The following is a 27,522-nucleotide window of genomic DNA, read 5'->3' as shown; positions in this document are numbered from 1 at the left end:
TTAAAGTTCCTCAAAATCATGCCCACTGGTGTTCATGGTTTCAGGATGCATGACTCGTCCCATGAATAGGATTGTACCTGCATTGGGTTGGGAATGAACAAAAGATATTTATTTTCCTTCTTGCTTACAATTAGCAATGTTCTAATTGTACATTATAAATGAAAGCAAGAACACTGGTCTCCAATAACCTCAGCTTTATGAATAAACTATAAGTTTTCTGAATATACAAGCAGTAAAAGATTCAGTGATAAGTATTGTGTCCTTGGATACTCATAAATTCTAATGATAAAAATGTAAGTAAATTATTTTCATCTAAAAAATCATTTGAACACATCTGATAAATAATGTGGAAAATGTTTTCAATTAAAAAATGATTTCTTTTTGGCTTGTTAAAGTTCTGTTCTCATAACAGACTTACCTGTTCTCCTGTTCCTAATAAGAAAGAAAAATGGATGGTCGACAATAACTTGAGGATACAGCACAGCCATCCTGCTAATTGCAATCATTCCTGTAACACAGAGAGAAAGTAATTACATGTCTGTGGATGTGCGGGGACTAATGAGTAATTTCTCCAAACTATCTATGTTTAATGCAAAGGTAATGATTTACACGAAACAAGATTTTAAAGACTTAGAGAAAAATTATAAATGTGTTAACATTTCTACTTGATCTTAAAAAAACCCAAATACACACACACACACAGTTCCCTCCCATCATCCCACCAAAAATATAGGACAATTTATTTTGCATGTTACAAATTTTTATTCTCAGTCTCAGATAAATACTTACAGCTTTATTAAAATGACCTTTGAGTCAAGGAAAGGGGAAAAAACCCCACCCCAAACAAACAAAAATCAGTTTCTTTATATTCTCAAATCATTATTTCTTTTATATGAAATGGGGATTTTTACACAGCAAGTCACCAGGCTTCTAACAAGTAGCCAGAACAGCAGTGATTAAAGAGAAAATACAGCAGGGAGAGATGCAGTGGTGTTTCCTACAGCTGGGAAATTGAATTCCCTTGAGATCCTTATTGTGGGATAATCATTTTATACTTTCTGCAGGGTGATTTGTTGTGAGGAAAAGGCCAAGATTAAATTATGTAAGATTTTAAGCTTTCTCGATGCCTGAGACTACTGTTTCTATTTCCTCCCGAAAACACCATTTTAACTGATGAAATCCTTTTAATGGGCAAATGTATGCAGAAGTTAAAAATAATTTGTGCAAATATGATATGTTGCATTTTACCAGAGAAGGGAAAAATCCTACCAAAATTTCATGATGGCTGTTGAACATATATTGAAACAAATCCAAACAAATGAAAAAAAAAAAGAAAAATCCTTCTTGCTTAACTAAGGAAGTCAGAACATTCAAAATAACCAAGGACGTTTACCATTTTGCTTTGGACACGTAATTTAGGTAAATTAAAAAAAAATTTTATTTAAAATTATTATTTTATTATTAACTTAAAATTATGTATTGCATGCTATCATGCACTCTTGTTTGTGCATGTGCTTTTTAAAAACTCAAAGCTCTTCACTGACAAAATTAAGAACTAACTTCCAAAAATAATTAAGTAGAAAGAAAAATGATTAACTGGGCAGCAGGGAAATATTTAAAATATTTAAACAGGCAGCACAGCAGGAAAATCTATTCTGCAGAGCTGACAATCTCCTCCTGCCTCTCATTAGAGATGGGAGTTACTCTGTATGGGGCACTGAAATGAGTGCATGCTTCATACCCTATTTGGAAAATTCTAGCAGGTTCCATCATTAGCTTGACTTCTAAGTTAGAGCAGGGTCAGTTTTTTGGCTTAGTTCTAAATGACCCCCATTCCCAACCCAAGGTTGCTTTAAAAATACAAATCTCAAAAAAGTGAGAAGATTTTGGAAAACAATAATTTGGCACCTGAAGCAGCAGCAGCTTCTGAGCCTTCTTCATTAACCTCTATGAAGGACTTGTGAATTGCTTTAGAAAGGAAAATCTCTTTGTTATCTGCAAAAAAAAAGAGATAACAGAAGCATTTCTTCGGTATCAGAGAAAGGGAAGCACTTTATCTTTAGTTAAACAGATTTGAGAAATATAAGTGTTATAAGATACTGATATAAAACATAAGAGATAATGTTGTAAGATTACATTTATGATTTGAAAGAACCATTGAAGATGTATTTTCTGTTTTGTCCTTATTTTATATTCTCTTGTTGATTTTCTCCTTCATTTTTATTGGTAATTTTCCCATCGTTTATTTCTTGTATTGCCAGGAAAAGCAGAAACGTGGCTCTGTTTTTAATAGCAACCTCAAATTAGTTCATAGCAAGATAAAACTTCTTACATGTTTCTCCCTAACCTGAAATTTCAATACATAAAATGAAAACAGAAATCCACATATAACCAGAATAAAAAGTTTTTTAAAATCTAATCTCTAATTACTGTGATAATAGAAATATCCTTGGCAAAGGAAAACAAAATTGACTTCTAGGTTGTAGAAACAGGAATACATTAAAAAGTTATTTCCCATTCCAATTAATTGGTTTATCTGAGGATTCAAAAACATGCTTTATCCTAAAGTCAGAGGAAATAACACATTTTTAATATTAGGAGGACTGTTTTTCCCTTTGAATTGTCTTTCTAGTTACGCTTACTTTTAAATTAATGGCTGTTATAGGCTGAATTTGTTCTCTAAAATTCGTATGTGGAAGCGCTCACCCCCAAGATTTCAGAATGTGACTGCATTTGGAGATAGTCTTAAATTTAAATGAGTCATTCGGGTGGGCCCTAATCCAGTATGACTGGTTTCTTTACAAGAAGAGGAAACTTGGACACAGACAGGTACAGAGGGAAGACCATGCATGATGGTTAATTTTATATGTCAGCTTGGCTTGGCCACAGTGCCCAGATAATTGGTCAAACATTATTCTGGATGTTTCTGCAAAGATGTTTTCTGGATGAGATTAACATTAAAGTTGGTGGACTTTGAGTAAAGCAGATTACTCTCATCATGTGGGTGGGCCTCATCCAATCAGCTGAAGATTTTAATAGAACAAAGACTAGCTTCCTCTGAGCAAGAAGGAATTTTGCCAGCCGACTGCCTTCAGACTCCTCCCTGTGTCTCTGGCCTGCTGACCTACCCTGCAGATTTTATATTTCCAAAGTCTATACAATTGTGCAAGCCAATTCCTTAAAATAAATCTCTTAATCTCTCTCTCTCTCTCTCTCTCTCTCTCTCTCTACATATACGCATATAACCATATATCCAAATGCATATATCCTCTCTCTCCATATATATATATATATATATATATATATATATATATATATATATATATATATATATATATATCCATTCATCCTGTTGGTTCTGTTTATCTGTAAAACCCTGACTAATACAACATGTGAAGACATAGGGAGAAAATGGCAATCTATAAGCCAAGAAGAGAGGTCTCATAAGAAATCCACCCTGAAGACAGCTTAATCTTGGACTTCCAGCCTCCAGAACTGTGACAAAATAAATGTCTGTTATTTAAGCCACTCAGTCTGTGGTGCCTTGTTATGGCAGCCCTAGCAAAGCATACAATACAATAGCCTTCAGTCTTGGGTTTCTCACTTTTCCCCATGATTAAAACAAAACAAACAGAAGATACTTCAAATATATAAAAAGGAAAATAGCACAAGAAGCAAGATAAAGGATTACTCAAGTTTGTACCATTTTTTTTCTAATCCCAGGAAGTCTACTTCAAATTTAAGATAAATAACTTTGTTGCTGATGCCCAGCCCTATTTAGTAAAAGCACAATTGGCTTCCCATTGAACTACTTAGTAATACTTTCAAAGACTCATAATTATCTGATACCCATAGAAAATGATGTCCAACAACATTTTTGGTACACCTGTTGCAAAGCACCTGCTTATTTTGAATAAGCCCCAAGACAAACTGGTGGCATCTCTGATTATATTTTAATAGGGATACTCCTTCCTCAGCTCATATTTAGCATTAAGATAGAAGCGCTGCATTATGAAATAGTCCATCTCACATATTGTGATATTTTCTTCTAGAATGCATTTGATAACCAGAAGAAAATTAAAAGCAATAAAGTTTTACATCAAACAATTAAGTAAAATTAGCTTTCTCAAATCCAGATGACTAGGTTTTTTTAGCAAATGAAAAGAAAAATATCAATTGCATTAAGTAACTAGTCAAAGTAATTTAGTAGGCAAAACAAACACTGAATTCCAAGACAGTAAAACATAACTATTTAGTAGTTAACAGATGCTATACTATTTTCAGATTCTGCTGTGCATTTTCATCAGTCTGCCAGTTAAGGTAGAGTCATGCATCAATGGCCCTAAATGCGAAAATGACAGCACCCAGTTCCTAAAGGATAAGGAGTGTCCACATTGCCAGGTAAGCCCTGTTCAGAAATTTGAGGGGAGGAACTTCCCTCGTGGTGCAGTGGTTAAGAATCCACCTGCCAATGCAGGAGACACGGATTCAATCCCTGGTCCAGGAAGATCCCACATGCTGCGGAGCAACTAAGCCTGTGAACCACAACTCCTGAGCCCGCGTGCCACAACTACCGAAGCCCGCGCGGCCAGAGCCCATGCTCCACCACAAGAGAAGCCACCGCAATGAGAAGCCCGTGCACAGCAACAAAGACCCAACGCAGCCAAAAATAAATAAATTTATTAAAAAAAAGAAAAAAATTTGAGGGGAGTTTTCAATAACACCGAATGATATTTCAGACACATTAATTTGCACAAAGGAAACTGCCTCCAATATCCCCTGAGCCTGATTTGCTGACTGTACTAAGCATCTTCAAAGAAGGAATCTCCTCCCTTCAACCCTGGCGTCTGCCCCAAGTATACCCTCCTCTAGTCCCCAAATCTCTCATGTGCTCTCATTTACCTCCACAGAACCGTTTTGAGGGGAGGGATGCTGCAAGACATCATGGCAGAAAGATCAAGAAAGCAAGAATGCCGAGGGTTCTTCCCAGAGAGCTAGTTATTTAAAAGATAATGAAATGGACAAACCTATAATGAGATTCACAAAGAAGAAAGAAATTACCCAAGTAAACAATATTAAGGCAAAAAAGCAGAACATACCTAAAGATAACAGAAGAGAATTTTTAAAAATCATGAAAAATACTATATAATTTGCTGCAGATAATGTTAACTTTAAAGGGTATACTTTATTTACTACGCATTGTATCTATTTATAATATACAATTTGGTAAGTTTTGATAGATGTATATATCTATGACCCCACCTCTACAAATAAGATAAAGAATATTTCCAACTCTCCCCACAAGTTTCTTATGCTTCTTTATGCAGATAACTTTGAAACAGAAGATTTGCCATCAACTACAATTTTATAAAAATATTTAAATTATAAAGTTGAATCAAGGAAAAAAATAGAATGAATAGTCCAGTAACCATTAAAGTAGTTGAATCAGTAGACAGAATCTTCCCCCATCCTCAAAATTAAAGACCGCAAGCCTAGATGGTTTTCTAGGGAACTTTAACCAAACCTTCTAGTAACAGAATTTTCTGAGATAAAACTATTCCAGACTCTAGAAAGAGAATAAAAGCAATCTAAGTCATCTCTGGGTCATCTTACTTGCTATTAAAATTAAAAAAGGACTGTCTAAGAAAAGAAAATCATAGACCAAACTCACCTATTAATATGGAGGTAAAAGTTCTTCAAAATCAGAAAATTAAACCCAGCAACACATACAAATAACTTTTTAAAATGAGTTTCTGGGGATGTCAGTGTATCATGACACAGCAGTTAAAACTACTCTAACTGCCTCCCGTTCACATTAAAGCTTCCTCTGGGATGATCATCAAATACAAACCAATTCATGCTACTCCCCTACTTAAAACCCTTTATCACCTCTCCTGCTAGCTCTACATCCCATCTCCCCCTCAGTATATAACACACCTGCACACCTGCTCAGTATGTAATATGAGGGCCTCCGTGAGGTTGCCTCTGCCTCTTCCAAATAGCATTCTTCACTCTGCACACTGTGCTCCAGATTATTTGAATGGCAATGGCCTGATCATACCACACTTTATCACTTCTGTGTCTTTGCTTCCCCAGAAACTCACTGAACCCTTGTACAGTGAGACACCTAATCTACTTTTAAGGCTCAGCTTCAAACCCTACCAGGACTTTTCTGCTCTCTCCCAATTCCCAACCCCCACCCCCACTAAAGTAGAACTGACCACTCTTTCCCACTGAACCCAGGATCTAATTCTATTTAAGCCTTCATAATATATCATATTCACATTGCTATCTCTCTCTTCCTGGACTGTCCAATTCCTTCAGGCAAGGATTGTGTCCTTTCCCTTAGTGTCCCTGGCTTCTGGCATTTAGGGAGCTTAATGAATGAACTAACCTAAGTAGAGGGAGTTTCCTGGTAATGTGTAATTTTCCAGTAGTTAACCCAACATTTAGTAACTGTTGAATGAAAGGTGTTAGTTATTTCATATTGTAAGACTTTGGGTGTTGTCACTCTGTGGGCACCATGACCACAATTCTGTTCACAATTATGTCTATAAAGTTTATTCTTGTAATAAATAAAATGTGACACCAATCCAAAGTAGATGGTCTAGGAAAATTGATAGAAAACAGCCCCAGAGAGAGAAAGAATACAAAGACCACACACACACTAGAAAACTTAAATATCTAATTGAGTTGAAGAGCAAAGGGAATGGGATCTAACAGACCACTGTCATCCTATATATTTCAAAGACAGCAAAATAAAGATTGAATCCAATGTTCCAACTCCAGGGGGTGACTAACTGCTACACCAAGGACAGCAAATGTCTCCAGTTGTAAACAAGACTTCAGGACACTTAACCTTCAGCAAAACACCACCCCTTTGGATATACAAGTAGGAGAAAATGTAACAAATAAGAAATCACATCATGAACACTGAGGGAACAAAAGAAAATGAAACTTTTTTCTCTAGGCACAAACTGCAAGCTGTCACATTAAAATAAAATGTAAGCTGAAAGTAGTTTAAGCAAGAATGTGTCTGCTGCCACATCTTAGAAGGAGATCAGATCATACAGGAATACAGGCAAGTTCATAGCTTCTATGTTTGGCCTCCACTATTGCTCATTTTCGTGTAATTATATGTCAATCGAGGCCATCTTTCCTGCCATGCACTTATTTCCTGAGGGCCTGGACCCTCCTGTCCTATTTATCTCCTCTCCCTATCCCGAGTTCCTTGCACACTTCCAGCCACCAAGTACTCACTGAGGTATTCAAGGAATCATAATATGAGGGGAGTTAAAGAGATTTACACTGATGAGTTTGTCTTATTTGTTAGAGAAAAGTTAACTATTCTCTAAAAATGGAAATAAATAAATCAATGACAAACAGAACTACAAAAAAAAAAAAAAAAACCCACACACTGGTCCCAAGCAGTCTTCTTCTTTTGGCCACAGCAGACATTGCTGCCAAATAACTGATCCTACTTTTCTCCAGGCAGCGTGGAGCAAGGCTTTTCACAATGGATAAGATGCAAACAGTGCCAGCAAACCCTAGGTTCCCCAGAGAAGAGCTGGGCAGTAATTCAAACTTTTCTGAAAAAAGCAGGGCAAAACACTAAGGCATTCATTCAGTCACTGAGCAAATATTTATCAAGTACCCTGCTCGTATGAGGTATTGTGCAGGGCACCAAAGGCTCTAAGTACCTGTGATTGACATAACGCTAGCCAGATGGCCATCATGAAAGAGTATGCCACTACTTCCTTTGTGGCACTGTTCCAATTCAGCCGATTTTAATGGATTTCTGCATCACCAAGGACATGCTTAAAATAACAGAATGAACGGAGTTCCATAACAGAATCCTAGGATACCAAAAATGTCTCTGTCTCTGTACTTTAGTTGCTAAAATACTTTTAGCTTCAGCCCCACCCATGAAGTTTAGAAAGGTTTTTAGAATTTGAGCTCCTTCAAGGTAGGAATAGTGTTTGCTTATTTGTTTTTCTGCATAGATTTTGTTATAGACCAGCAAATATTCAGTCATTTATTCACTCATTCATTTATTCATGTACTGAGCACCTCCTATGTGCCTGACATTGTTGATGCACTGGGTATACTATGTTGAGCTTAATAGTTCATTCCTAATGGGGGAGAGAAGACATTAAATAACAAGGACAATAAAAAAGCAAATCAGGGCTTCCCTGGTGGCGCAGTGGTTGAGAGTCCACCTGCTGATGCAGGGGACACGGGTTCGTGCCCCGGTCCGGGAGGATCCCACATGCCGCGGAGCGGCTGGGCCCATGAGCCATGGCTGCTGAGCCTGCACGTCCGGAGCCTGTGCTCTGCAACGGGAGAGGCCACAGCAGTGAGAGGCCCACGTATCGCAAACAAACAAAAAAAGCAAATCAATAAATGACCACAATTTCAGGGTATGGTAAGTATAAGAAATAATATAAAGTGATGGGTTGGCTGGTGACTAGGGAAGGGAAGAGGAGCGACTTGACATTGGATGTTAGAAAAGCCTTGTCTGAGAAGGTTAATCTGAGCTGAGACCTAAAGAATACAGAGGAGCCAGTCCCAGGCAGACCTAAAGGTAGAGTTAGCAGTTGGGGGGGAAGGCTGGTGCAGAGGCAGATACAAGCCAGGTGTGTGCAAAGACCCAGAAAAAGCCTGTGCGGCTGGAGCATGGGGATTGAGGAGGGCCAGAGGCTTGAGAGAAGCCCCCAACTTGGAGCAAGGGAGAGCCCAGCACCATCTTCTCAGGGCACGCACCCACCCAGCATCTATCCTGCTCCCCACACCATGCTGGACTCTGAGGACAGAAAGATGTCTATGACACAGTCCAGGCTTCTGAGGAGCTCCGAGCTCAGTGACAGGTATGAGAACAAACAATCCAAGGAAAAAGTAGAATTTGTGAGAGCACTTTGCACTATCAGAATCCAGATAAGGGAAAGTAAACCATCTAGGAAGGGCAAGATGTCAGGGGAAGCTTCTCAGGGATGCTGACATTTGGACTGGTTCTTTTTTTTTTTTTTTTTTTTTTTTGCGGTACATGGGCCTCTCACTGTTGTGGCCTCTCCCGTTGCGGAGCACAGGCTCCAGACGCGCAGGCTCAGCGACCATGGCTCACAGGCCCAGCCACTCCGCGGCATGTGGGATCCTCCCGGACCGGGGCACGAACCCGTGTCCCCTGCATCGGCAGGCGGACTCTCAACCACTGTGCCACCAGGGAAGCCCTGGACTGGTTCTTGAAGAGTAAGTAGAAGAGTGAAAGTCAGAGAAGGGGACAAGGGCATTCCAAACAGAAAAGTATATCTGCAAAGTGAGAGAAGCAGTGGTGAGGGCCTGAAGGTCCAACTGAAGATGGGGCTAGGAGGAGGAGGGGAGTGGAGGGGGATGTGCTTGATTTTAAGAGCTTCGACCATGATGCTAGAGAGCCCAGCCTTTGTCCAGAAGTAACAGGACATGACGGCTTTAATTTTAGAAGATATTGGTGGCAGCAGCTGTAAAGCATGAATTGGATGAGCAATCAGCTGGGGGCAAGATCAACTGTGTCAGCTGTTGCAACAGTCCAAGCAAGAAAGTGGGGTAGAACTGGAATTACGGTGCTGGAAGAGAAAGACATCTCTCTGACTTACAGGTAGAAGGAGAAAGAGAACAAACAAGGGCAGGATGTAAGAGTCAGTCCAGCATAAATCTAAGCGCTTGAGTCTGACCTGAATATGGCTTTTGCTGTGTCTTCTTAATTCCTTTATTTCATTGGCTCCTTTATTAAAGCTCATACTTCGTGCTGAAGGATTTAGTACTCTCTTTCTCTTTCCCCTTACACCTTCCAAGAGGATTATCTATTAATCCAAATGCTGATGGTCCTTCATTTCCCTTACAAAAATAGCCCTACTCTATAACAGGATCTTCGCTGCAACTAGATGAGCATTTTAAATAGAGCCTGAGAAGAAAATGATTCTCAGCACCCTCTAGATTCCATGTTTATTGCATGAGTCTTGACTATGTTTATGTTCATGGAATTTAGCGTCAAAAGCAATGGACATCAAACTGAGGTGAAAAAATAAACACAATAAATACAGAGCATCTCATTTGTTCCTTCATTCAGGGAGTACGAAGCAGAAAGCACGGTGCTGGGTGCTTCTTAAACACACATAAGGATCAATTATGTGGAAGTTTAAATTCTGGTGGGAGATATCCAGTGCATAAATAATGATACTATGAAATTAAATGTATGTGGCATAAGAAAAATAATAGAGGGCCTCCCTGGTGTCGCAGTGGTTGAGACTCCGCCTGCCGATGCAGGGGATACGGGTTCGTGCCCCGGTCTGGGAGGATCCCATATGCCGCGGAGCGGCTGGGCCCGTGAGCCATGGCCGCTGAGCCTGCGCATCCGGAGCCTGTGCTCCGCAACGGGAGAGGCCACAACAGTGAGAGGCCCGCGTACAGCAAAAAAAAAAAAAAAGAGAAAAATAATAGAATACTGTAGTATTTAAAAAGGAGTGATTACTTCTCGTTGGTGTAATCACGGTGGCTTAATAAAGTTGGAGATATTTGACCTGAGGCTCAGTTCTAAAGGTATTTCAGGTGGGAGAAATTTCATAAAGATGAGGGCTGGGGGATGTGAGGTGCAGAGTAAATGTTCAGTTTGGCTGGAGCACACGCTGTGTGTAAGGAATCAGTCAGAGATGAGGTCTGAACGCCCTGCCGAGCGGTGGACGGTGAACAGCAGACCAAAGGGAGGCTCTGAACAGGAACTGGAATGATCAGAGAGTGAGTTTTAAGGTGATTAATCTTGGCAGTGGTAGATAAGACAGATTAGACGGTAGAGAGATTGGAAACTGTTTAGGAGGCTATTGAAATAGTCTAAGGCAGCAGTAATGAGAGTCTGAAATGAAAGTAGACGCCATGGAACAGAAAATGAAAGCATGGATTCAAGAGGCCTTAGCAAAAGACTCTCAAGTCATTCAGTTTTTCCAGAAGCAAGAGAATGTCATGTAGGGTATTTTTGGTCCACTGCTAAATCACATTAACTATTTTTAAAGAAAGATAAAAATCTCATTACATGATTTTAGAATGTAGCAGTGTCCCAGTAGTACTGAATTGGTTTCTGGGTACTTTCGAGTTTTCAAATTCTACTAATAATGTTATTTTTAAAAGATGTCCCCAGTTTTTACATAAGGCTTTTAATTAAAGAAGTAATACATACACAAGGTAAATTTCCAAATAGTACACAGTGGTCTATGAAACGCAACCCCTTCTCTCATCTAAGAGCCTCTGTCCAGTATTCTTGAGGCAACCACTTCTATCATTTTCTAAGATGTTGTTCAAAAATGTTCTATGCATTTAGAAGCTTAAATACATACTTATGAGGGGGGTGATCTAAGATGGTGGTGTACAAAGATCCTGAGCTCACCTCCTCCCACAGACACACCAAATCTAAAGCTACATATGGAACAACGAGTGTTGAAAAAGAACTAATAATTAGCTGACCAACTGGAGGCACAACAAGGGATAAAAGGGCCTCATGGTAGGAGATGCAGAGGGTCAGTCCCACCAAAAACTCCATGCCCCTGTGCAGAGACCTCCAACAGGGAGGGACCTCATAGGTCCAGAACTACACCCTGAGGAGCAGGGTATTTGTGCCCCACGTTGGGCACCCCAACCCTAGAGACCTGCACTGGAGACACGAGGTCCCCAAAACATCTGGCTTTGGAAACCTAAGGCGCTTATGTCCAGGGCACCCAGGGCAGTGTAGAGACCTGAGATACTCCTTTGAAAGGACTTGCACACTGTCTCACTCATCCCAGGACCCAGTACAAAGGCAGCAGTTAGAGAAGTGCCTGGACTATATGTGAAGGAGGTTCATTTGCTAATCTTAAAGCATCTGCTGGAGGGGCAGGGACAAGTTGGGACTTTCTTTGGGGACAGAGGCATGGGTGAGCGCCGTTTTTGCATTCTCCCTATACCTTGCTCGTGCAGGTGGGCGCACACAAGCATAGCCTTGCTATAGCCTTGGGTGTGCCCCATTCCCAGCGCTCTTTCTCTACCTCGCTAGAGGCAAGGGTGTGCCCTTCTCCCAATGCTCTTCACCTGCATCGCTAAAGCTGGGGGTGAGCACAGTCCACACAGGGGGCGCCCCTTGATTGCCTGGCCCTGGTGGCCAGAGGGGCTTGCATTTCTGGGCCCCAAAGGACTGTGACAATCAGAGAAACAGTTCTGTGCAGGCTATCACCCCCCGGGGCACTGCACAGACAGCAGACTAAAACCATCCCCAGTCTGCCTGTGAAAAAGGTCCATTTCCTTGTCTTGGAGCTTCAAGCTGAGGGACAGGCTACAGGTTTGTGACACATCTAGGGGCTACAGAGGAGCTCGCAGGAAACGTAGGCAGGGAAATACCATCCTTCAGCCCTCCCTTGGCCTCGCCACAACCTACTGGTACCTCCCCATAGTTTATTCATTCATCTGAAATCCTGATTTTTGCAAACTGTCACCCAGGAACATGTTCAGATCTGGTCTGGAAGTCAGCAGGGTTTATAATTGTGGACCCACAGGGCTGCATGGATTTGCATACTTTAAAAGCTGCTGCCTGAAGAGATGGCTTCTAATCAGCCTAAAACCAGGTGCTGACTGAGTTCCCTCTTATTGGAACACTGCTGGGTCTTCACACACTGTCCACAACTGGGATTTATCAAGTATTAACCAGGCTACTTAGACAATCACAAGGGTTCAGGAGTCAACCAAGAGCTGGGGAAAGGTTGAACAATAAGGTTCATCTCCTACACGTGGTCACTCCCTCAAGACTGGGAGAGGCACCTGTTTTGCTTAATTCATAGAAACAAACACAGAGAGTCAAGCAGAATGAGGGAACAGAGGAGTGTATTCCAAATGAAAGAACAAGACAAAACCCCAGAAAAAGACCCATTAAAATGGAGATACAGAGAATAGATTGGTGGTTACCAGAGGAGAAGGTTACCAGAGGAAGGGGGTGGGCAAAACTGGTGAAGTAGGTCAATTGTACAGTGACAGATGGTAACTAGACTTAACAGTGGTGATCACTTTGTAGTGCATACAAATAGCAAATTGTGTTGTACACCTGAAACTTATATAATGTTAGCTACCAATTTTACCTCAATAAGAAAATAGAAAGAAGAAAAATACATATAGTCTCTTCCTCCATCTTTTGACCCAATATGCTCCCTCCCATTCTCCCCTTTGATTTTTTTCCTTTCTGCTTCCGTAATGCTTTCTCTAGTACAGAGTTTCTCAACTCATTGCTATAGAAATTTTGGGCTGGATAATTCTTTGTCATGGAAGCTGTCTTGTGCAGTGTAGATCACAGGGATGTAGAAGCATCCCTGGCCTCCAGACAGTAGATGGCAGTAGCTCTCCCTAATTGTGACAACCAAAAAGGTCTCCAGCTATTGTCAAATGTTCCCTGAAGGGCAATATTGTCCTGGTTAAGAACCACTACTACAATAAAACATTTCTATCACTCTTCCTTTTATTTAATCCAGCTGTTTATGTCTTTCTCCCCACGAGTCTATGTGCTTCTTCAGAACAGATATGATATCTTAATTATTTCTTCATTTTTATGACCTAGTACTTTGCTCACACTATCTGCCTCACAAAGAGTTGTTAAATGAAAGGAATAGACATGGCATTGAATGGAATTAATTTGTATATCCTAAACACCATGAAAATTCTCACTAAAGTAGAAAGTAATAAGCAAATACATGCTAATAATTTTCCTGGGTACTTGTGGGGTTACTAAGTGTCCTAAACACTTTAATCATCAAGGTTTTCATGTAATTTGGGGAAGCAAAGAAGTATACATGTGAACAGGACACCAATCATGTAAGGCAGAGCATATGGTGCCCCAAAATGATGCAGGGAATAAAGGCTATTGAATTTAGAGGAAGCAGAGAGGAAAGTTTTATAGCTGTGTCACTAGAAAGTTCTTGAATGAATGATTCATAAAGTAATGTATATATTTGTGTATGTGTGTGTGTGTGTGTGAGTGAAAGAGAGAGAGAGAAAGAGAATGAAGAATGTATCGGTTGAGGTAGCTGGCATGCCAGGACTTCTAAGACTGTGGCAAAACTAGGAATTTAAGAATCAAAGAATTCCCACTGAAAACTTGAGAAGTTGGTTTTAGATCAGTTATCCTGAAGACCTGAACTTGGTAGTGTTTGAGGATGACCAATCCTAGATCTCTTACTAATATTTTAAGGAGTTAAATGTTTCAAGAAATATAATGTACAAGGTGGCCCTGGGTAAATCTATTCTCTCCTCCTTTTCTTGATTTATACTCTAGCAGACATCTACTGTGTGCCAACTATGTGTTGTCAGCCCTGGGCCAGGTACTGGGAATGCAACTGTGAGCAAGATGCTGAGAAGGATTCAGTTCTGATGGAGGTTTGATCAAAGAGCAAAGACTTTCCGCTATAGACTCTATGAACTCTGAAAGAGCCTAGTGTGATTTCAAATCTGCACTCATATGTACATTTATGCTCTGTTGTCTCTGTACATAGTAAAGGCAATTAAACATTACCTTATAAACCTTCCAGATATGTCAAAAAATTTGACCTACACTGACCACAATAATTAATTTGCCACTGCAGTGATACTCCCCCAGGACTGAAAAGCAGTAAATATTCTATGTGTGTGAAATAACTGCCTAAATGTTTGGGTGACACACTGAGGAATCTCTAATCAAACTGAAAATAGAGCCATGGTAAGAAAGCAAAATATAATTATTTAGTTGGAATTTGGCCAGTATAGCATTCTTTGAATTCATAAGGAAAGGAGCATAAGAACTTTAAATTATCCTGTGCTTGAACCACAAATATATATATATTTCTGCCTCAAGTACAATGTACCCATTACCCTTTGAATAGGTACTTATTCTACCTTCATGGCTCACATCCAAGCTCCTAGGGCTCTGAACTCTTGTTTTATCTTGATATAAATCTGTCTTTATCTCATCAGAAAACATATTGTGTTATTTCCCATGTTCTACAGAAATGATGAAAATTATCATTATCTAAGCTAACTAAATCTTACACTGAGAGGTACCTTATTTCAATACGTGTCTTGGGATTAGCTGCTTTAAAAATATTTCCAAAAGGATTTTACATTTCTAAGTACTTTAATGTTACTAATATGTTAAGATTTTTATCCTGACCAAATTAGGGCATCTGAATCAAATAATTTAACTGGTTGTTTTCCCTTGGGATATTTTAAATAAATTACTCAACACCCAATATGTGAAGTATATTTTGAAGCTACTTCTTCAAAACCACTGTTTTTTATTGAAGACTTAAGATAATATTTACATCATCTCACAGGTGTCCTTTTTAAAAGCATCTAGTTCTCACAGCAAACACTCATTTATCCTCTCTTCCTTCTTTCTTTCCCATATGATTTATTATAACTGGACATATTGAGATATTCAATCAACACATTTATTGATTATCTGCTCTACAAGGCATTCTGTCAGATGTGATGGGGAATTCAAAGATGCATAAGACAGGTCTTCTGGAGAATATAATCTGCTATCAAAGATAGACATGGAGCAGAATAATACAAACAATGTTGTGACTGTATTTATAGTTTTGCTTGTAGAAGTTAAATATATTTCTTATATTTATCTGGCAACTGATAACTATATTTTACTTCAGAACTCCTTAATAAATAGAGGATTCACCACCATCATTTTAAAAAAATTTTATGGAATAACATTTTTTTTTAATTGGTGTTTATTTCCTACCAGACAAGGCTGTCAAATTTGCATTTTTGATGAAAACTTCAGTTATTCCAAGAGCCTTCAAAACATGTTTTAAATCAATTTCCTGTTCCACTGTGAACCTGGAGAACACAGAGAGGAAAAAGTATTTAGTTACAGCATTTTAAAAGTATTTAGTTACAGCCTTTAAAAAGTATTTAGTTACAACATCCTGCTACCTGGGACAGGAATAAAATGTTAGATATGTTGATCTTTAAAAGTCTGTTTTATAGAGGGTAAATTATACTAAAACTGGATTTTGACTATAAGTAGTATTTGATTGTTATTGTAAAAAAAAAAGGGAGCATCGAAAAGAATAACATAACAGAGTAGTATTAAATTATTAAGTAGGAAGCCAGATTGGTCTTAATATGGAATCTCTCCCAATGAGATTGTATCAAACCAATGAATTGTATCACCCACCTTTCCAGTGAAAGATATGGACTGAGCATGACTATATTAACAAGTGCAGTTTCTAAAAGCAAAGGCTTTTATTACTTTTTTATAAAAAGTGAAAAACAACTGGTTAGAACTAAATATTTCCTTTTTAAAAGATGTTGCCTCCTAATCAATACAGATCATAAATATAAGTTTTTAGGCAATGGGCTGTGTCCTTAAAAAAGCTAAGTCTGTAATAGTCACTAAACATTACTTTAGCATCATTTCTGATGTCTGGTTTTAAGAAGAATGATTGCTATAAACAAGACTCAGACACCTAGAGGAATAATCAGGGGAAAACCAACAGATGAGTAAAGGTATAACAAATATTAGACTAAGTACTAAATTTTATCTATATCTTACACTTTAACTTGCACTTAACATTGTTTATTTTGTTTTCCACAAAAAGCGGATATTGACTGTGAAAGTAGAAAAGGGGGATGAGTAGGGAAATACATTGGAGAATATATTCAGTGACTTGAATGAATTCTTAAAGTGTTTTCTCTGTGTGCTTTGTTATTTAGTTTTTTGTTTATTGGTCACATATGTAGCTTACTAGATAATAGGAACTGTTCCAACAATATAAAACAGATTAATTTAACAAAAACAGATTAATTTAAATATCACTACAGCTCTTTCAGGTAGGTATTATTATCTTCAGTTAATATTTGAAGAAACTGAGCAGCAGAGAGATGGAATAGCTTGACCAAGTTCATAAGCTAGTAAGTGGCAGAGTTGGGATATGGATCCAGGTAGTATTATATATATCCTGATCTACCTAAAATAGGAAAGTGAAGGAAGATGTCAGTAAGGGTTCATTTTACTTCTTAAAAGCAGCTTGGTTTGTTTCACACTTTTTAGGCTGTTTAGGTGACGATGATATTTTAGCTAGATTGAATTTGGGCAAGTTCCCTAATTTCTGAACCTTGGTTTTGGCATATGGAAAATGGCAATAATAATGCCTACTTCACAGTATTGTTGAGGGGATTAAATAAGTTTTCTAAACATTTTAGGATGATGCTGGCTTGTAGGAGGCATGCAGTAAAGGGCAGATATGTTAATAGTACTTACCATATTGCAGTAATGTGTAACATTCACATTATTATCGATGTTAAGGTGTTGAATATTTGCATTTTAGTAGTGGTGGAGTAATTTGATTAAATAGGTATACTAATCTCTGCTACTTTAACTGTAAATTTGTCAGATCTAGTGTTTTTTTTCATTTTAATATTTGTAGTATCTGGCATAAGACCAAATACGTAGGGTGAAGTGAAATAAAATCTAGGTGTCCACGAGAGTGTTTGTTTAAAGTTGAAGACAAGATGTAAACAATTTCCACTTATCCGTTCCTTGTCTTTGTTCCTTATCAAACTATTAAAAAATAGCTATTATCCATATACTCTCTCTTTCCTCTTTATATAGACTAATATTAATATAAATAATTATCATCATCTCCCATATACTGAGTGTTTACTATGTCCCAGGCACTATGCAAATCCTTTTATGTCTAGTATCTCATTTTTTTTTTTTTTTTTTTGCGGTACGTGGGCCTCTCACTGCTGTGGCCTCTCCCGTTGCGGAGCACAGGCTCCGGACGCGCAGGCTCAGCAGCCATGGCTCATGGGCCCAGCCGCTCCGCGGCATGTGGGATCTTCCCGGACCGGGGCACGAACCCGTGTCCCCTGCATCGGCAGGCGGACTCGCAACCACTGCGCCACCAGGGAAGCCCTAGTATCTCATTTAATCATCCCTGTGATAATCTCACACAGTCCTAAGCGACAGGTATTGTTACTTCTATTCCACAGAAGAACAAACTGAAGTTCAATAAAGCTAAACAACTTCCCTAATCACACAGCTAGCTAGTAGGTGGCAGAATAAAGATATGAACTGACATCTTTCTGACTGCGAAGTCCTCCCATACTTAATCACTATAATTTCAACAATGGCTTATTTAAAAACAAACAAACTACAGGAAGATTTTACATTTCACCCACTGATTTTAAAAATAAAAAGCCACAATGCTACCTTTTCAAAACCAAAAGGCATGGCTGTTTTTGTAAAGGCATTTGATGTAATCTTGTATTTGCAATTTTCTATCTGAATAAATTAAAGAGGTATGCGGAGGGCAGAAGCATCGGAGACTAAGCAGGGACGGTGTGGAGCAAGTGTTAGAAAAAAGCAAATATATATTACACATAAGGAGATTTATAAAAATGTGTAAGAATTAATCAAATTATTTGAAGAGAAACCTAATAAAAGCACTCATGATAAAAAATAAAATCAGATGGCTTATGCACTGGTTTTCTTTAACAGACATGAAACTGATGTGCTTTATTAGTAGACAATCACTTCAGAATAGCAGGATGGTTTCTGGTTACAAAATAGAGAATACTTATCCTTTGATTTCTAGTACTCTAATCACAAATGACAAACCTGAGACTACAAAGGTAAGAGTGGAAAGATACTACAGCCAGGTACATCTGCATCCCAAGTATTAGAGATTTCCTTTTGATTTTATCAATAGAAAGATCTTTTTATACCTAAGCTTTATCAGTAAGACTGAAAAGTAAGAATATACAATGAAGAGGGTAATTTCATTAGAACCAAGTTTTAAAAAATCCTACTTAGAGAAAAGTATATAAAAAGATTGATTAACAAAAGATAAATAGTAGGACTTAAAAATAAACGATGATAGTAATATTAGATAATAATTATATGATGCTTACTTTATGGCAGGCATCATTCTAAAGTGCTTTTTAGATATTTTACATATATTTTATATATATATATATATATATATATATATATATATATATATATATATATATATATATACTTTTACATATTAGCCAAACTATTTTTTCTACCATGGATAAATTGGAAGAATATTTGGCAATCTCATTTAAATCTTAGAGATGTATGACTGTGCATAAACCTTGTGGTATTTCACTGGATTTGGTGATATCACATAGAGATAGCAATCTCACCCTCTTCTGAATAGATTCTTGTATTTTGGATAAAAATACAATTTCAATCCAGCATCTGATTCCTGTAGGATTTATTGTTCAGGGGAAAAAATATGAATACAAAAGTAATTGCCTCTCCCCCTCCCCCTCCCCCCATGTACCCTATGCCCCTTAAGGGAAAGTATTTTAAAGCAACTTGTATAAAATCTGGTATAATAGAAAGTAAAAGTACTTGTGAAGTAGGACAAGAATGTGGTCAAATTCAGAAATGCAAAGTTGCATTTTTAGAGTAATGTCTCCATGTGAAAAAACTATACATACCCTTTAAGACAGACACTTGAGTAAAGCTGGAGCACAACTATTAGAAAACTTTTACCTTTGCTAAAATTGAGTCACATAAATCACTTCCTTCACTGAACATTTGGTGGGTTGTAATGCTGTAAAATGGAGGGGTGGGTAGTTCCCATTGATTATTACCAACACATTGGTATTTGGAAACAGTCAATCTCTTAAAAAGGGACACCAAATTTATCTTATCTAGCTACTTAGCCTCCCATGCTATGCATTAGCCATGCAGAAGGAGAATTCACGGAACTCCTGGAGAAATGGATACATGGTAATTAACCATGCCTAGTTTAGTAACAGGCATTAATATGAGCAAGCAAGCTAAACTCTTTCATAATTGAGGAGTATCTCTTAGAAAATGAAATTTTAATTTTCTTCTGCTGCCGCATTCAGTTTCTCAGTGGACAGTACCCGAAGGCCACATTTTCTAATGAATGTGGTTGAATTACAATATGTGATACTTAATAAACATTCCTTTAGAATTCTTTTAAAATATTCTTAAATAACTTTGCATCCCTACAGAATTAAGGCATTTGAAGGTGCTGCAGTCAATTCATAGAATTTAATAAGAGAAGCATTAACTCTCTACTGAATTTCTCATATTATCAAAAAGAATTCCTTATAAAAATGCAAGGGAAAAATACAAAATTAATGATAAAAGGTCACTAGATGAAGGTTTAAGTCTGATTTAGTTACTTACATTTAATTATTAATACTTAAAAGTAAATTGTTCTTTTAGAGTTAAGATATATTGTTCATATATTATATATGTAGATGTCAATTATCATATATTAAAAAAACCCTGGTTTTGTATGTTAGATATTCATTGGCTACCTCTCCTTGAGAATAGACTTACAGTGAAATCTTTCTACACAAATGTATTGTCATGGAAAGTTATGCAAGCTAAATATCTTAGCTAAAAAGAAAAAACATTTGGATTATGATTACCTTAATTTTTATATGTAGACTGAGAAGTTTTTGGCTATATATTATATATGGCTATATATTATGAACTACAACATTAACATAATGCATCAATATATGCATATTTCTAGCCAAAAATGTCTACAGTTCCAAATAGCTCTCCTTCATTAACATAATGTAGCAAACACCAGCTAAGTTTTTGGAAAAATAAGCATTCATATAAGATGTAATTTTAAATGACAATTCCTAAAATTAGAATAAATATGAATGAGTCAATGAGGTTTTAGTAATTCAATTTTAATACTAATATCTTATTTATCATCCTTCAATATTCATACTAATTAATCATATTTGTGTAATTTTCTTACATGGAATGAATATTGGAACTCTACTTCCACATACACACACACACGCACATGTTTATTGGCTGTTTGCGTGTTTTGTTTTCTAGCCTAGAATTTATATATTATGTTTATAAATTTGTTGTTTGGTTTGCTGGTCTAGCTCCCCTATTACATTTTAAAGTATTCAAGGGCAGAATAATATCTTCGGTTGGGTTTGATTTGGCAAACACACTGTATCTCTAGGACAGGAGAGAGAACTGACTTTACCCTAGAAGAATTTACAGAAGGAAAGCAAGACCTACAAAAAAAGTAATTTTGTTGTGGGGTAGTAATGTAAATGTACTGTCATAACAGGGAGGTGCATAAGTGAGGCAAAGTGAGGGTTAAATGCTCCATCACGTGGTTCATGGAAGGTTTCCTAGAAGAACTGGTGCCAGACTTGTACCCTGAAGGCTAAGTAAATAATATCTGGCAAACGTACGTGAGGAGGGCATTTTAGGCCAATGCAAAAACATACATAAAGACCCTGAGGCATAAAAGGGCATATGGTGTCTGTGGCATAACTACAAGCACAGGGATAGTATCTACTACAAAAAATTGAACGTGGTGAGTGGCCAGAGATAGGGTCGAGGAAGTGGACGGTAGTCAGAACATCAAGGCCCTGCATGGATTTTTATTCTTTCAGCCACAGGGAGAATTTTAAGCTTCTTCCTGCTTGTTTATGGTTGCATCTTGGCACCTAGCCCATGACTTGCTTGCATTTCTTCCAACAAAGTAGAAGATTATTTTTTCTCCAGCTATTATCAGTTTAAATATTAATGAAATACAGAAGACTGTAGATGCAAATGATATTCAGAGGCAATCTATTGAAAAATCTTCTAAAATGAAGCTAAGAATATTGATTCATATCTGAAACTAGGTCTTGATAAGTAGTATAGAATGATCAATGAGTCAGCCTATGTCTCTGGGCAGGACTGAATGAGTATGAAAGAATACTTTTTAAAAGATGGAGGAGGTGGAGGAAGAGAAGGAAGAGGAGGAGGAAGAGAGCAACACAAGACAAAATTCAACATCAGTGGCAATAATTTCTCTGCGTCAGAACCTTCATTGATACCCTCCCTCCATGCTATCAGAGGGAGTCACACAGGAACCTCTCACCTGGGGAGGTACACTTCCACTTTTTGCTTCTTCACAGAGTTTGCCCATTCTTCAATCAGCTGTGCTTTGACCAATGGCTCCAGAGTGGCCAGTGGAACTTCCTGTCTGGACAAGACCAGCATCATACTTATCTCATCCCCCTCATAGGGTATTTCCAGGACTTGGTAGATACCACCAGCTTCATTGGAGCCATCACTAAATTCCCCTAAAAAGAACAGAAAGGTGATAAAAGGCCCCTATCAAGGCTTAAATAAAATGTTTACATTTGTTATAACTTTCTTCCAAAATAGTGTGTAGAATATAAAAAATTCAGGCATCTGAGAAGAAGAGGATTTATTTTAAAGTAAGCCCTGAAATTCAAGTGAATCCTCAGCCCTACAGAATTTATTTTATTTTAGGATCCCCAGAATTGTTTCACATTTGTTCTCTAGACTTACTTTTTCATTTATTTTTAAATGAGATATCTCAAATGAATATATTTTAAGGATATCATTAAAAAAATGAAAAGTCATGATTAGAAAAATAAAGCCCTGGATCCAAGTTGGATGTAAATCACATTTACCAATATCCACCTGATTTCTAAGAAGGGAAAAACTGACCACATAATACCTGGTTACCGCAGCTAAAAGTTTTGAGGCCAAGGTAGCACAGCCAAAATGAAATCTACTTCATTCGGCAGTAGTTATCTAGAGCTTTTGTGGTGATTAAAATCTCCAAATTAGATAATTAGGTAAATTAGGTAATTGGCTTCGTGTTCTATGAACTTAGCTAAATTGACCAGGGTTTCATTAAAAAAAAAAAAAAAAAAAGTCTTTAAAACAAATGGTCCTGCCACTACTTTAAAATTTCCCCCATTTTCAAAACAAATGTAATGCTTTTGTTCTGAATATTTTCATTTAACTGATCTAGGTCCTTTAGATGTCACATTAAACATTTTGGTTCTCAAATAAATAGGTATTTCCCTTTCTTATTTTCACTGTTAATTTGATTAACTGTGATTATAATATTTTAATTTTACTGTGTACCTTTAAATAGGATAAAATATTAGTTCTAACATATACTTAGCTTGCAATTACATTTCTGCTTATGACAATAAATAATTATAGTTCAGTATGGTATGGGGAAAGGATTAGCACCCTAAACTTCTGAAAAGGCCAATGAAATATCCCTGAAAATAATGCCAAGGATGCTGACTTGTATCACAAATTATAGACTCTCAGTAAGTGAAACTATGAATGAATAATTATGCCTGACTAAACATAAACAAGTCTGAAGGCAAAATTTTAAAGGAATGCTTATAATTCAAAAAGTGATGAGGTGTCCAAATCAAGAGCTGGGTGGAACCTATGGCTCACTGAAAACCACCCCAAAGTGAATGACTTTCTGGAGTGACTCAGAACATTCTTACACAGGTCAGATATTTTCACATAAATAAAGCCACTCTGTAGGTGTAATCAACTTTATAAATTAAGAAACATATTGGAAAACTATCAAAACATATAATATTCACTCAGGATCTAATTAGAGGCCTTTGAAAATGGGGCCAAGAAAATTGAATTGTAGCCCAAACCAGATTGTTGAGAAATCTGAGTAACGAATATTTCATGTTTTTTCTTAGAAGTTTGTTGATATACTGCAAGAAGAGAGAAATAAAAGCCAAACTGTCTTACCATAATAAAATTCTCCTTGTTGATACATCATTGGAATTTGGACTTCACTTTCATCATCTTTAGTGAAGGAAAAAGTTCTGGTATTTTCAGGTCTAAATTGTGACTTCCAATTCCCTTTGAAATAGACAGCATTGATGAGGGCCAGATGAGTGACGGCGTCAAAATCCCTTGGGGATACCAAATCTTTCAACAGACCTATTCAGGAAAAAATGAATGGATGAAAATTCATATTAAATTTGAAGGTGAAAGGAAACCAAAAGATTATCAAACTACCATCCAATAGAGTGCTTGAGGTGAACTTTATATCATTATAAAATTTACAAAAAAATTAAAAGTATCTAACTTTCAAAGGAAAAAATGTTACACACACACACACACATATACTTACAGACTAAAGGCATCAAAAATACCCTTATACACCACCTAAAATAACACTAACTAGTAGCATCTTGACATTTACACAAACTACAGAACCACATACAACAGAATCTCAGGCTTCACTACTTTCTAGTTGCAATGATGCATGTAAAACTCTTAACACAGAGTAAGCATTCAACAGATATTTCTAAGTATATTCTTGAACAATGTACATGATTAAAATGTCATCCAATTCAAACTTTTCCCCCATGTACATTGGATATCTATCAGATATGACAACTGCTTTTGATTAGGTGAAAAGAGATGAGTAAAAGCCAATTTAACTAATGATACCTTATTTTTTATCACTTATAATGTTCCTTTCTAAATCCATTTTGAAAGACACTGGGACTTTATTAATGGCTGAAATTGTTTAAGAAGAGTTTGGAAATAAACAGGTTTCAATAATCCAATCTAATGCAGCTGAATTATTATCCTTAATTTATTCTTTGAATGTTAAAAAATAACCATGTTTATATTACATTTTAATAGTTAGAAAAGATAGGACCAACATTCACTCTGTGTTCTCTCATTTTATTAGTCATAGCACTTCTTTAGGTACTTAAGAAGGTGCCTCAGCATTTTGGGGAGTATAGGACAAAGGGTATGGGATGAGGGTCTTTTGTTGTTGCTGTCCCAGCATAAAATGTATTAGATTAACATTATTTTCGGAGTTTTGACAACATGAATTAATTAATTTAAGGAACAGCCATAGTAATCTACTTTCAATTTGGTCTCATTTTTTTATCCTAATTTCAATGATTTTGTTGGTAAAATCGGAAAATAAAATGGTAAAATATGAAACATTTGGAGAGCTTAAATACATTTTAAAAATATGATTTAGAATTAAAATTTGAAACAAATGCAACCTTTTCTAATTCCTCTCCAAATATTTTATTTGGGCTTAAAATGGGCTGCTCTTTTTTTAAAGGAATCCTGTATAAATTTTTTGATTAGCAGTCAAGTTCTGTGGTTTAAAAGCCAACAAATATCTTTAAACTCTCTTACTCTATTTTTATCATATTGTTAAGAGAACCAGCAACTGTGATTCTAACAAGTATCTAACTTATTAAATGGTCAGCTCAAGCAAAATTCCATACAGTAGTTAAGATTACTACTATTCAGATGAAACTCACCAACTGGAGAGCACAGATTTCATATTAATTTATCAGTGCCAATATTCTATACATGCCAAAAGAATTAACTCCTTTCTCAAATGTTTATTCATAAACAATCCTTCTAAAATAGGCCGTAATCTATTAGTAGATACTCAACTAAATGCAATAATTTAGTTGATACTCAACTAAATGCAATCTAACCTTCAAAATGTAAAAGGAACAAGGGGACAAATAATTTCAGAAGTAAAAGGGAGTTAAAACTAAGCTATTAGAGAAAGAAAGGAACCAAATGACTTACTATTTGTGTTATTCTCCACCCACTTATTGATATGGTTGGCCACAGCTACATTTTGACCGAAGTCCACATGATTGACTTCTGCGTTAAAGTACTTTTTTATCATTTGCAAAAACTCATCATTGATATGAAATCCATTTTGCACAAAGAGGGAATTGGCAATTTTCATCACATACTGACTCTCTTCAGCAGTCACCATGTGAGAAAGATGCTTCAAGAAAGAAAATTCTTCACCTGCAAAATGACAAAAGATAAGTTTATTAGTGGAACAAACACAGTGAAAGATCCTGGAGAGTGGAGGAGCACGAAAACACAGCAAGGGGGATTAATAGAATAGAGGCCCAAAGGAAAAGCACTGGCTTATTCCCCACACTGACATGGTAAGGAGGTTCCAATATTTGTGCTGTTTCTAGATGTTCAAATTAACTTTTTGCAGTTTAGTATTATCAACTGATACTATTTTCATTTTAATTGACTTTCTTGGTAAAATCTATAAAGTAGAGATACTTGGATTGTTTTCTTTCAAAGTACTTAGGTTACTTTAATTAAATGAGTCTTATTTTATGATGATCAGAAATAATCTGTTTCTGTTATCAAGTTTAATTTTCTAGTTTAAAAATCAAAATATTCCTTTAAATTTTACTTTAAGTAGACTTTTTTTTAACCTTACAACTAGAAAATCCAATTGAAATTGTTTTAGTTCTCAACTTTTTAATGAGTTAATTCACATGTATATTAGAAACATTAAAATAGAAATTATACATCATTGAAAAGTGAATACAAAATACATTTTGGCTAGAAATTTTCTCCAGTACAAAAATTTTTCATGATAATACAACATTCAAAAAAAAAACTCTTGGGACTTCCCTGGTGGCGCAGTGGTTAAGAATCTGCCTGCCAATGCAGGGGACACAGGTTCGAGCCCTGGTCCAGGAAGATCCCACATGCTGCGGAGCAACTAAGCCCGTGCACCACAACTACTGAGCCTGCGCTCTAGAGCTCGTGAGCCACAACTACTGAGCCCATGTGCCACAGCTACTGAAACCCGCACGCCTAGAGCCCGTGCTCTGTAACGAGAAGCCACCACAATGAGAAGCCCGCTCACCACAACAAAGCGTAGCCCCCGCTCACCGCAACTAGAGAAAGCCTGTGTGCAGCAACGAAGACTCAATGCAGCCAAAAGTAAATAAATAAAATAAATAAATGTATAAAAAAAATTCTTGGGTGCCATTTAAATAATGAAGGTACTGTTGATTTTAAGTAAAAATTTCTGATATTCTTAGAGAATAATGGTTTTTTTATAGCACTCATCACAGTTATAATTTCTCATTTATTTATGTGATAATTGATTAATATATGCCCTCCCTCTAAACTGGAAACTCCAACAGAGCAAGAACCATGTTTGCTTTTGTTTATCACAGTGAGGTTTGTTTAAACAATAATAATAAAAGATACAATTTCTTTGGATTAACTCAGCCAGGGATACAGCTGGAACTAAGAACTTTCTTGGGTTTCCTAATGGTTCTCTTACCCATATCACCTCAGTGAGACCTCTTTCTCACCCTTCGTAAATACTGCTGCCTCAGGCATAAGGCAACATAACTGAGTTGAATGTTAATGTCAAACCATCTTGAGAAATTAAATCTAAGCACACTTACCATTTTTCAGACTATCATATCCCATTGAATGACGGATTTCTTTCAGGGTAGACCCTTGGGCCCCAAGTTCCATCATTCCCATCGCAAGGGTGACACTCAGTGGAGAGAAGAGAATATTTTCATCTTCTCCAGTGGCTCGAAGATGGTTATACATATTCACTGACAACTCAGCAATGGTTTCATCAGTGAAAGTGGTCCCTAATGCCAAACTTTGCAGAACCAGCAAAGAGAAGAGTCCAAGGAAAGCCATGTTGGAATAGTTTCAAGCCTGGAGAACAATATTTTACATATTAACTATTAATTACCTCAGTGAAAGGGAGTGAAAGGTAAAAAAATAATAATAATTTCATGGCAAAGTTGTGAGTAAAACAAAAGTTTTTAAACATATGCAGTGTTAGTGTCTCTATA

The 27,522-nt window shown here is 37.0% G+C and overlaps 1 protein-coding gene across 1 annotated transcript; it reads right to left on the bottom strand.

Annotated features, from left to right (window-relative positions):
- SERPINI1 (serpin family I member 1) lies at positions 1-27,364 on the bottom strand. The gene is made up of 8 exons (XM_060100020.1): positions 27,115-27,364; positions 25,460-25,690; positions 23,627-23,821; positions 21,957-22,161; positions 15,767-15,864; positions 1,909-1,995; positions 419-508; positions 1-77 (listed from the first exon to the last, which is right to left on the bottom strand). The coding sequence occupies exons 1-8, from the start codon at positions 27,362-27,364 to the stop codon at positions 1-3; spliced, it is 1,233 nt and encodes a 410-aa protein (XP_059956003.1).
- Positions 27,365-27,522: the final 158 nt, after the last annotated feature.

This window comes from Mesoplodon densirostris, chromosome 5 (genome assembly GCF_025265405.1).
Source record: "Mesoplodon densirostris isolate mMesDen1 chromosome 5, mMesDen1 primary haplotype, whole genome shotgun sequence".
In the NCBI taxonomy this organism is placed as follows: Eukaryota; Metazoa; Chordata; class Mammalia; order Artiodactyla; family Ziphiidae; genus Mesoplodon; species Mesoplodon densirostris.
The sequence above is the reverse complement of the archived record's forward strand: the minus strand, read 5'-3'. Positions and strand labels throughout refer to the sequence as shown.

What these genes read in the sequence shown, in the direction of transcription:
- SERPINI1 (XM_060100020.1), bottom strand. Translation starts at nt 27,364, where the DNA reads ATGGCTTTCCTTGGACTCTTCTCTTTGCTGGTTCTGCAAAGTTTGGCA. An exon ending in GTGGAAGTGTACCTCCCCAG is followed by an intron (nt 15,865 to 21,956) that starts GTGAGAGGTTCC and finishes TGTGTTCTCCAG; the next exon opens with GTTCACAGTGGAACAGGAAA. An exon ending in AAATTTGACAGCCTTGTCTG is followed by an intron (nt 1,996 to 15,766) that starts GTAGGAAATAAA and finishes TTTTTTTTGCAG; the next exon opens with ATAACAAAGAGATTTTCCTT.